General features: G+C 32.1%; 1 protein-coding gene across 3 annotated transcripts; it reads left to right on the forward strand.

The window, feature by feature from the left end:
- The first annotated feature begins 900 nt into the window (after positions 1 to 900).
- LOC111894089 (increased DNA methylation 1) lies at positions 901 to 8614 on the forward strand. 3 transcript variants are annotated; one of them, XM_023890166.2, is made up of 19 exons: positions 901 to 1404; positions 2415 to 2893; positions 2995 to 3090; positions 5014 to 5093; positions 5185 to 5307; positions 5414 to 5512; positions 5621 to 5702; positions 5801 to 5860; positions 6269 to 6321; positions 6402 to 6568; positions 6651 to 6810; positions 6907 to 6964; positions 7085 to 7141; positions 7218 to 7475; positions 7561 to 7625; positions 7720 to 7776; positions 7865 to 7958; positions 8071 to 8211; positions 8299 to 8614. In XM_023890166.2, the coding sequence occupies exons 4-19, from the start codon at positions 5044 to 5046 to the stop codon at positions 8434 to 8436; spliced, it is 1662 nt and encodes a 553-aa protein (XP_023745934.1). In that variant the 5' UTR covers positions 901 to 1404; positions 2415 to 2893; positions 2995 to 3090; positions 5014 to 5043; the 3' UTR covers positions 8437 to 8614. The 3 variants fall into 3 exon arrangements, with proteins under 3 accessions (XP_023745934.1, XP_023745933.1, XP_023745932.1); XM_023890165.2 differs by having other exon boundaries at positions 2415 to 2886; XM_023890164.2 differs by having other exon boundaries at positions 2415 to 3090.
- The last annotated feature ends 1671 nt before the right edge of the window (positions 8615 to 10285 follow it).

Raw genomic sequence — 10285 nt, forward strand, 5'->3', positions numbered from 1 at the left:
CATACACGTCGCGTTCTCTCTTGACTTATGTTGACCTTTGCTTTAACCAAAGTGAGTCGCTCTCTTCTTACGAACGCGTCGTGTTCCTCAATTACTCCAAAGGTAACAGACTTTGGAGCGCATCCTGTGCGTTCCTTCTACAGGTCGTGTGCAACTAAAGTAAGATGTCTTTCTTAAAATAACAACTTACTTTAAACTCTACACTAGGATTGGTTTACATCGTGTATAACATAACTACATACCTTGTAGCATATGTTGATAACTTTCTCATCCGTCTCATATATTTCTATTTTCACGTCTATCATACTTGCACCTATATTGGTAATTTCCTTTTTTACTTCTTATTCTTACACAAAAGAAGTAACAAATTCTTGGGTTGTTACATTTCTCTCCCCCTTAAGAAGATTTCCATCCTTGGAATCTCTTTGTAATTTCAGTGATCATATCACAAGTCCATGATCTTCTCCATGGCTAATTTTAACATATCTTGTTTTGCATGGTATAACAACCTACTTTTCCATTTCCTATGCGAAACATTCCTTATCAGCTCGTAAAGGGTATTATAGCATATCTTCCATCCTATTATAACCCATCTGGCATGCTTATCGTACTCATCATATTTTGTCTTGCTTTTAAGCAACTATCATCACATGCTCGTTCTTTCTTTCACCATTCTTTCCACAATAGCGGTTATCAATATACACTATTCATGGCAGAAAAAAACTGACGGACTTAACCAAAATGACCAACCATTAAAAGTTTTGAAATCACAGGGACCGTCTTTGATTACCTAAAAAGTTAAGGACTAACTCGATTTTTTTAAAAACCAAGTGGACCATTTTTGATGTTTTCTTAAGTTTTATCCTTCTCAAAGATAACAAAATAAAAACCAAAACAAAATACAGGGCTCCAATTCCGTTAAATCCAAGGGTTTTAGGTCTCTGAGAACAAATTGATGGCTCGATCTTCATCAAGCTTTCTTTTTTACGAATCTGATTGATGATTCAATCATCGTTATAGTCAACAATAAAGAGCTCGCTCGATCGGAATGTTAATAGTTTGGGTTCATGCGATGCTAAAAAAAGAAAAGAAGAAAGATCTACGATTCTGTTCTGGTATGGAGAACACCGTAGACGGTGTTCATTTCTTCCGGCAAGGAGGCTTAACAATAGAATTCCAAATGATGATTTTGTTAACGTCGACATATCCAAGGAGGAAGAAGAATCCTTGTGTTAAAAGTGAAAAATATAAGTAAAAAAGGCGATTCAAACAAGTAAGATTTTTGGATCTGAAAATCTGAAAATTTCGATGAAGACTGACTTGAAAAATCTCCAACTAACATCAGTGAACTCCTTAGAGTGGTTTTCTTGAGGGGTTCATGTTTTCTACAATTTTGGTAACAAGGTAGACTACTTCCTCATAATCATTACTTGCCTCTCATGATTTTTATAGTTACCAAAACAAGAAGCTTTGTTTCTGTAAAGTAGGCTTTTAGAGAGTAATCTTTCAATGAGATTACATGTCAATTGTCACCAGAAGTAAATGGTTTCATGGATTTGATTTCATTATAGTTCAATTGGTGTTATCAGTTGAAGATAATGAAAGAGTTCCAGGGACCTATTAATCATTGTATACATCTTAACCACTTAGGAAAACTCAAATTATCCAAGATTTGATAGTGTATGTACTATGTAGGAAAAATATTTTGGTGTTCTTATGGAAACTAATTCCCAAAAATTCTACGTTATGCTCTTCAATGTAACAGACTAATAGTTAATGGACAAGTTAGGTGCATGTTAGTTGAAAGGTATTTATGAATCTACTCTAAGAACTTTAAATGCTCATTGTTTCTTGTCAAATTTCTAATGTGAGCTCTTTTGAGGTTAATGAACTAAATGCCTATATCTCAAACCCAAAGATAGAATGATATATGTGGAATTAAGGGACATGTTTATAATAAAGTGTAGCAATAGAAGATCGGTTTCTATGTTAGAATCTTTGGAGAAAGTTTTGTCTATAAATGAACTTTTGTTGTCATTTATGACTTTATATGTCGCTCCTTCATCATAATGGAAATTGGAAGGTCTAATTTCCAAAGATTCTTTACATTAGTTTCAAGATGCTACCACTTAAGATTGCTCATCATTACTGCCTGATGAATTATCTTTATTATTAAGTTTTTAATGTTAATTGTAATAGCTGTGAGGATGAACATTGAGTTGTACTTCTGGTTGGTGTAATTTCAGAAGCAAACCTTGATGGCTTGAATCAATTGCCTAAAAGAGATTATAAGTTTAAGAGCACTTTTAACATATGTACGCTTTACTATAATCGTGTAGAAGTTTAATAAAAGAACATATAAAACCAACTTTTTTGTATCTTCCCTTTTTAACTTATGTAATGGATATCTGTAGGGCTTTTTGGGAATTAGGATCTTTGGAATCTCCAAGGCTAAATGGAGGATTTTGAACTTTGAACGCATGACATTTTGGAGAAGTTGGAACTTTGAACTCAATAAGGCGTTTTGGAGAATTTGGAACTTTGAAACCTGCAGGGCTTTCGCGGGGATTTGGAACTTTGAACTCTGCAGGGTGTTTTGGGAATTTGGAACATTGAAATCCACAGGGGTTATTAGAGATAAAGAACTTTGAAATCTACAAGGCTTATTGAGGAATTCGGGACCGACTTTTGGCCATTAATATTATTTATCTAAAGTGTTTATGATAAAGTGTAGCAACAGAGGACCACTTTCCATGTTAAAAACCTTAAAGAAAGTTTTGTCCATTCATGAACTTTTTTTAGTCATTTATGCCACTTTATATGAACACTTCATTAAGCAAAAGTTTGGCCCTAAATATAAAGTATACTTCAATATGGAGACCGAAGGTGCTAAGTTAATCTCTGATATTTTATCTTTCACTTCATAAATAAATCATATAACCTATAAATACTAATGTAATCCTGTTGAATTCATCATTGCTATACATTTTGCAGTTTGTTCTGTTGGTTGAGGGTATTACGGTACAATGCAATGAGGACCTTGTGAATGCAAAGTGAAAGGACTACTGACCTTGCAATTATGTCAATAAGGTTATATTTCTCATGTCTTTTAGTATTATTTGGGTGTCTTGCTATTATATTTTGGTGCATACTTTTATGTGTTTAAATATGAAGTTTGGTGATTTATGTTGTGTATGGTAACATTTTGTACAATTTGTGGTATGTTTGTTTTTATAAACTCTAAATATCAGTCTTACCACCTCTTTGTTTTAGTTAGAATGAAAATTTGAAGCTATCTATATCAGTCTATAAGCTCGCTCGCTCTCTCTCTCTCTCTCTCTCTCTCTCACACACACACACACACATGACTAGTTACTACGCTTAGGGTATTACTATTAATTGAACATTTTCTATATCTTCATTTGTGTCACTCTACATCATAATGGAAGTTAGAAGGTCTAATTTCTAAAGATTCTTTCCATTAGTTTCTACTTTCTAGATCCTAGTACTTAAGATTGCTCATCATGACTTCTTTAGGATTACATGTCTATTGCACTCTCATAAATAATCTTTTATTGAGTTTTTAATGTTAATTGTAATAGCATATGTCTAGTACTTAAGATTGCTCATCATGACTTCTTTAGGATTACATGTCTATTGCACTCTCATAAATAATCTTTTATTGAGTTTTTAATGTTAATTGTAATAGCATATGTCTCACCACTTCTACTCTATTTTGGAATCAAATGAGTTATAAATATGGGGTGTTATTTGGCATTTTTGCTAAACATATATACTTATTTAGCATAAGTTTTGTGTATTAAATGTATAGAGATCGTGCAATTTCTTGTTTTGAAACATTGTTATTGCTAAAATTTGTATATCTAGAATAAGAATACATTTTTTTTTCATTTTGTATTTTAAATATTGATATTTAGAATTGAAAACTTACTAATTAGTTACATTTTCTTAATAATCTACAAAATATTCAAAACTCAAAGCTTGATTTAGTGATCTTATTTGTACATCATGCCTATTGAAAACTTGGGTATCAACTGGGGTAGGGACATTGTGATATACCTCCTCCATGTGGGACCCGTTCGTAGGGACGTGGACGGGTGTCGTGTGCCGTTTAAACAAGTTTACATTTCAAATTTCAATAATATATTTTTATCGAAAAAGTGGTTGGGTTTTCAAATCCTTTTATAGACAAAACTTCATTATATATATCTAGGCATTAATAGCCATTTTCACAAAGTTGACTCTGAGTCTACCTCTCTTTCTAGGGTTTTTTTGTGTATTTAATCCACCCCCTTTTAATCTCCTCTAGCCGCTTCTCACTTCTTTTGATCATCTTTCTTCCTGCTCCATCATCTGCATCCGAGGTCTGTCTGTCGATCCTTGTAGTCTCAATCCCAATTTTGTGTCAATCATTCATTGGGAGTGTGTGTGTGTTACATTTTTAGATTTTCTAGGATTTTTCTGATTCTAGATAAATCAATAGTTTTGAATTTGGTTATTTTACTTAAGGATTTTGCATCAATGTGGCTCGATCTAATGATTGTAGCTTTATCCACCATGCTTCGGTGTATCTTTTAAAATTTTCTACTCAAAGTAAATCGATGGATTTTGTTGCTAATTTAGTACATGCATTTGTTAATGTATATTATTTTCTATAAAGATCTAATGTAATTGGGGGTTTTTAATGAAAACGGTCTAGAATCGATGCGATTTCTCATACCAAGTTTAATGTTAACATCTATAAACAATTGAAGTCATTTTTTTTAGAATTCAAGTATTTTTTCTCATGGATCTTTCATCTTTGGTAAATCTCTCTGGATCTAGTTGATGGATTTTGTTGCAAGTATTTTTCATTGGGAAAAGAGTCATGAAAAGACAAAGAAAAAAATTGTATTTATTTTAGCCAACTAGTTCTTTGTTCCATTCTTTATTTATACAAGAGATTATCAAGTTTATAACTTTTTTGACACCTCTTTTTATGTGATTACGCAGTTCAATAGCACTAAAATTCCCTGAAGCAATATGGAAAAGGATTTATCTCAAGAGCAGAATCAAAGGGAGGTTGTGACAAAGTGAGTTACTATTTTTTTTTTTTAAAAAAAAAACATTGAGGTAGATAATATTCATCTTTATTAATGATAATTTTATGGCATGAATGTGTAGGTCACCAAAGTCATTTTCGAATTCCTCCAAAACCCTTATAGATTTCACAGCTCCAAATCCTTCAAAAAGCCCTAAAGATATCGACTTGTCACTACACCAGCTAAAAGGGAAGATCCAGAAAAGGTTGGTGATACATGTTCTTTTATTAAACTTCAACATGATTATAGTAAAGGGTACATATGTCAAAAATGCTCTTAAACTAATAATCTCTTTTGGGAAATTGATTCAGGTTATTAAGGTCTTCTTCTGGAACTCCATTAGCCACAAATGCAGCTCAGTGTTCATCTTCATCCTCACAGATCAAGAGAAACACAAAACTAACATCCAAGTTATTATTTAATTCTCTAATCATTTACCTCTTAAATCATCCCAAAAACATATATAAAAATTAACTTTTTATTTTTTTATTTTTTTGGTCTTTTTTTCGTTTCTCAAGGGATCAACAAATGAACCGATTGGTATTTCAAGAAGGCGGATTACCTGATAGAACCGAAGTAGTTTACAAGTCTCATGGAAAGGTATTGAAACTTTTATAACAAATAACAAATAATCAAAATCTTAAATCACTTTATTATATTCCAATCATCTAACATCTTATTTTTACACTTATTTACAGGAACTTTTAAAAGGTTACAAGTGGGCCCGTGGAATATTCTGTTTTTGCTGCAATACCGTGGTACTACTTTCTTTTTGACCCCTTCAACTTTTAACATATTTAAGAGTAAATTACTGAAATCGTCCCTGTGGTTTAGTCAAAATTGCACGTTTGGTCCCTAACTTTTTTTTTTGCACTCGGATCGTCCCTGTGGTTTGCTTTTGTTGCGTTTTTCGTCCCTATGGTTTGGTAAAAGTTGCATGTTTGGTCCCTAACTTTATGTATGTAAGGGACGGAAAATGCAACAAAATCAAACCACAGGGACGAAAAACGCAACAAAATCAAACCACAGGGACGATCCGAGTGCAAAAAAAAAGTTAGGGACCAAACGTGCAATTTTGACTAAACCACAGGGACGATTTCAGTAATTTACTCCATATTTAATAAAATAACCTTTTCCTTCTAATCCTTTTAATCTGTAATTATCAGGTTAGCCCCTCACAGTTTGAAGCTCATGCTGGCCAGGCCTCCCGCAAAAAACCGTGAGTTTTTAATTTTAAATTTTTTTTTTTAATTCTGTATAATTTATTTATATTGATTTTCTTTTTTTAATCATATCCAGATATGGAAACATCTTTCTTGCAAATGGCTTGTCACTCCATGATTATGCATCTTCTTTAAAGCTAACTGTTGGACACCTGTCAAAGAAGAATGATGAACTTTGTGGAGTTTGTAAGAGAGATGGAGACTTAGTGCTCTGTGATGGATGCCCTAGATCCTTCCATAAAGGTAAAAAGATCAATATTTTTGTTTATTATAAAAAATTTATAATTTATAATGAATCTGATTTTCATTCCTTTTGATGACACAGAATGTGTATCTGACACAAGTGCCCCTGGAGAAAAATGGTTCTGCAAATATTGCAGAAACTCCATGAATTTGCAACATTCAGAACTTGATCAAATTGAGCAAATTGCAAAACGTTGCATTCAGATTGATAATTGTGACCTTGTTGCATGTTGTATTTGCAGGTAACCCTAATTTTATAAAATTTGTAACAATTTTTTTATGCACTACAAAACTTTGCTACATCTTTTATAAAATTTGAATAACTTTGGTGTATACAGAGCATATGATTTCACCACTGAAGGCTTCGATGATCGGACTGTTATTGTTTGTGATCAGGTAAAATTATAATTGGAGTAAATTACATTTTTGGTCCCTGAGTTTATCTGGTTGTTTCAGTTTTTGTTTTCTTTTATAATTGTTAGATTTATCGAGTAATCCATTTTCCATTCCTTGCAGTGCGAAAGAGAATATCATGTCAAGTGTTTAAGGGAACACAAGAAAATGTATCTGAAGGTATGTGAATTTGAATTTAGTTAATTACTTAAATTTTTTACTTTTTTTTCACTGGATTTAATATGATGTGTTACAGGAGTTGCCATCTGGCAATTGGTATTGCAGTGCAGACTGTGGAATACTTAATTTTGTTCTTGAGAGATTGGTGGAATGTGGGCCCGTGAAGGTCCCTCATTCTCTTACGGGTTTAATCAGGGACAATTCAATGGTCGGTGATGCAAACGGAATCGGAATCGGAATCACCAATTCCGACATGAAATGGATTGTTTTGCGTGGGAAAAACGTTTCTGATGAGAACAGAGTGTTGCTTTCTCAATCCGTTGATATCTTCCATGTCAGTATAATCTATAAACTATAAACTGCTTACATAATTACAGATTAATTAATTAATTAATAACAATTTATTTTATTTCTAACAGAAATGCTTCAATCCTATTGTTGATTCCATTACTGGAAGTGATTTTATTCCATCAATGGCATATGGGTAAGCAACTATAAAACAATTTACTTAAAAACTTTTATTTTTATTTTTAGCATCTAATTTTTATTTTTTCTTTTTCTTTTTCTCCAACCAATAGGCAGATCATGGGGGATTCCGACTTCACAGGAGTTCATTGTGCAATGCTGACTATAGAGTAAGCTTACACTTGTCATTTTCTATTTATTTTTATATGCTATACAACGTAATCATTATTATAATTATTATAATTATAAATTGTGCAGATCAAAGGTTATTACAGCTGGAATGTTTCGTGTATTTGGAACAGATGTTGTAGAACTTCCAATAGTTGCTACGAATGAAACCGACCAAGGAAAGGTATAAATATTATATTATTATTCCATTTGATTTACACATTTTCAACATAAGTTATCTATTTTATTTATTTGTATATATATAAAAATTGTATGAATACATTGATTGAATTCAGGGCTACTTCCAACTTTTCTTCAACTGCTTTGAGAAGCTACTTGCATATCTCACTGTTAAGAAGATGATTGTTCATGCTGCTGAGGATGTTGAGTCCATGTGGATTCAGAAATTTGGTTTTCAAAAAGTAACTCCAGCTCAGGTATTATTTTTATTGTTAAGTTGTTTCTTAATTATTATTATAATGTTAGAGATAACTTATATTATGTTATATTATATATGTGTACAGCGGAAGGAATATAGACAAACGTTAACATCAATGGTGGCGTTTCAAGGAACATCTTTGTTAGAAAAGGATGTGGTGGGGCCTCATGGTGGACTTACTTTTCAAAATGGTTTTCGTTTCAGTCTTTCTATGCGTATGTAAATTAAGCAATGAATGAATAATTGATTGAATAATAATACCGTTTTGGTGGATTTGTGTTTTGTTTATGGTTAAAACTATAAACATCCATCTTGGGTAAGACGGATGTTTTTACTCTTTATGTTGTATGCTTTGAATGGTTTGTGGTATGTTAGAAATTCGAAACAAGTTGGATTTGTTATGATTTTTGGCTTATGAATGTGTGTTGACATTTGGACTCATGCTTTGTTTTTTATGTCTTTATTGGGAATGAAATATGTTGTCTTAAAAATATCCTTTATTTCGCTTTAAGAAATAGATCTTAAATACAAGAGATCTTTCTCAACCATTCTCCTTGCCTCTCATCCTTTGAGAATCATAAAGATCATTTTTAAGTTTGAATATGTTCATTTGGAATCTATTATCTTATACTTCAGTTTTATTTACTTATTTTATTGATTTTTATTTAGTGGGTGTTTGGGAGTGCTTCTTAAGTTAAATTATTAGCTTATTGCAAAAAAGCCATTAAGTTAAAAAAGATGTTTGGATTGTTCAAAAGGTTTTTTCAAATGACTTTTTGGCTACAGAAAAAAGTGAGTTTTAAAAAGTAATAAAATTTTGGCTTATTGGGTTTTTGGTCATTTTATCCTTAAAAAGCTAAGTCAAAAACTTTTTAAAACCAATTTATTGACTTTTTAGTTTTTCTCACCATAAAAACTAATCCAAACAACTTTTAAAAACTCATTTTCCAAAAAACTATAAGGCAATAAGGACTTTTCTCAAAAACAATTTTAAGATTAAAAATCACTCCAAAACACCTGTTTATTATCAAGATTTTAGTCTCTTTTTTTTGTTAATGTTATTCCTTAAGACTCATTCAGTTATATTCCTCAACCAAGTGGAGTGGAGCATGTATTAGATGTTTAACAATGGTCATGGTAATTAATTGGTGCATAGATTTGATTGTCTAATGCATGCATCACATTAAAGTTTAACAACTTTATTAACCCAACCTTATGATTTTGTCTATCTCTAGTTACAGTTGTTAATGGTTATTAACAACTATGATTTAAGTCAACAAAGTCAGATTGGTCTTCTAAGCTTTGTTAACTTAGGTATATGCAATAATTATATTAGCAATAACACATTGATCTTTAACCAAACAATCATGATAAATTAAATAAATCTAATAATGCTATTAAAAGAGATTTGTAACACCCGTTGTAAGGTATTTTCTTTTCCAGTCCCTTGTGTTTGTAAGAGTTTGCAAAAGAGGTCCTTACGTTGTGCGTACAAAGCCGTACGTCAGGCGTAAGTTAAGATTTTGTGATGGGTCAACATTTTAGTACGTTGGGCGTACATGTGTGTATAACAGGCGTACTCGTGCTTTCCCGAAACCCTAATCTTTTGGGTTGTGACCCCTATTTAAGCATCATAATCCCTCTTGGTCCTTCTTATGACCAGCCTCCATATCCTCTAAACCCTAAAATCGACCCTTAGCTTTTGTGAGTGAGATTTGAAGCTTGAAAGTGATTCTTGTGACATCCCCAAAATCACGGCCAGAAAAGACCGATTTTTCATTTATGCTTTTAAATAATTTCAGAGTAAATCCTATTGATTTGAAAGAGTTGCGGAATTTGTTCCCAAAACAAAACATGATAAAATAATATTTATCAAAGCATTTCATCAAGAGATGCATTTTCATTATATAATCAAAACTCGAGATGTCATGTTCCGATACAGACCATAAAACATAAACGATAACATTACAAGTCATTCAACAAATATATACATATACAGACTTGTAAACAAAACAACTTGATGATTCAACCATCTTATGCCCTCGCGCCACTACCTGTAATACAAATAAAAC

The sequence above is a fragment of the Lactuca sativa genome, chromosome 6, assembly GCF_002870075.4.
Source record: "Lactuca sativa cultivar Salinas chromosome 6, Lsat_Salinas_v11, whole genome shotgun sequence".
Classification (NCBI taxonomy): domain Eukaryota; kingdom Viridiplantae; phylum Streptophyta; class Magnoliopsida; order Asterales; family Asteraceae; genus Lactuca; species Lactuca sativa.

Coding starts and splice junctions, on each gene's coding strand:
- LOC111894089 (XM_023890164.2), top strand. CDS start 5,044: ATGGAAAAGGATTTATCTCAAGAGCAGAATCAAAGGGAGGTTGTGACA. Junction 6,322..6,401: donor CAGGCCTCCCGCAAAAAACC/GTGAGTTTTTAA, acceptor AATCATATCCAG/ATATGGAAACATCTTTCTTG. Junction 7,626..7,719: donor ATTCCATCAATGGCATATGG/GTAAGCAACTAT, acceptor TCCAACCAATAG/GCAGATCATGGGGGATTCCG.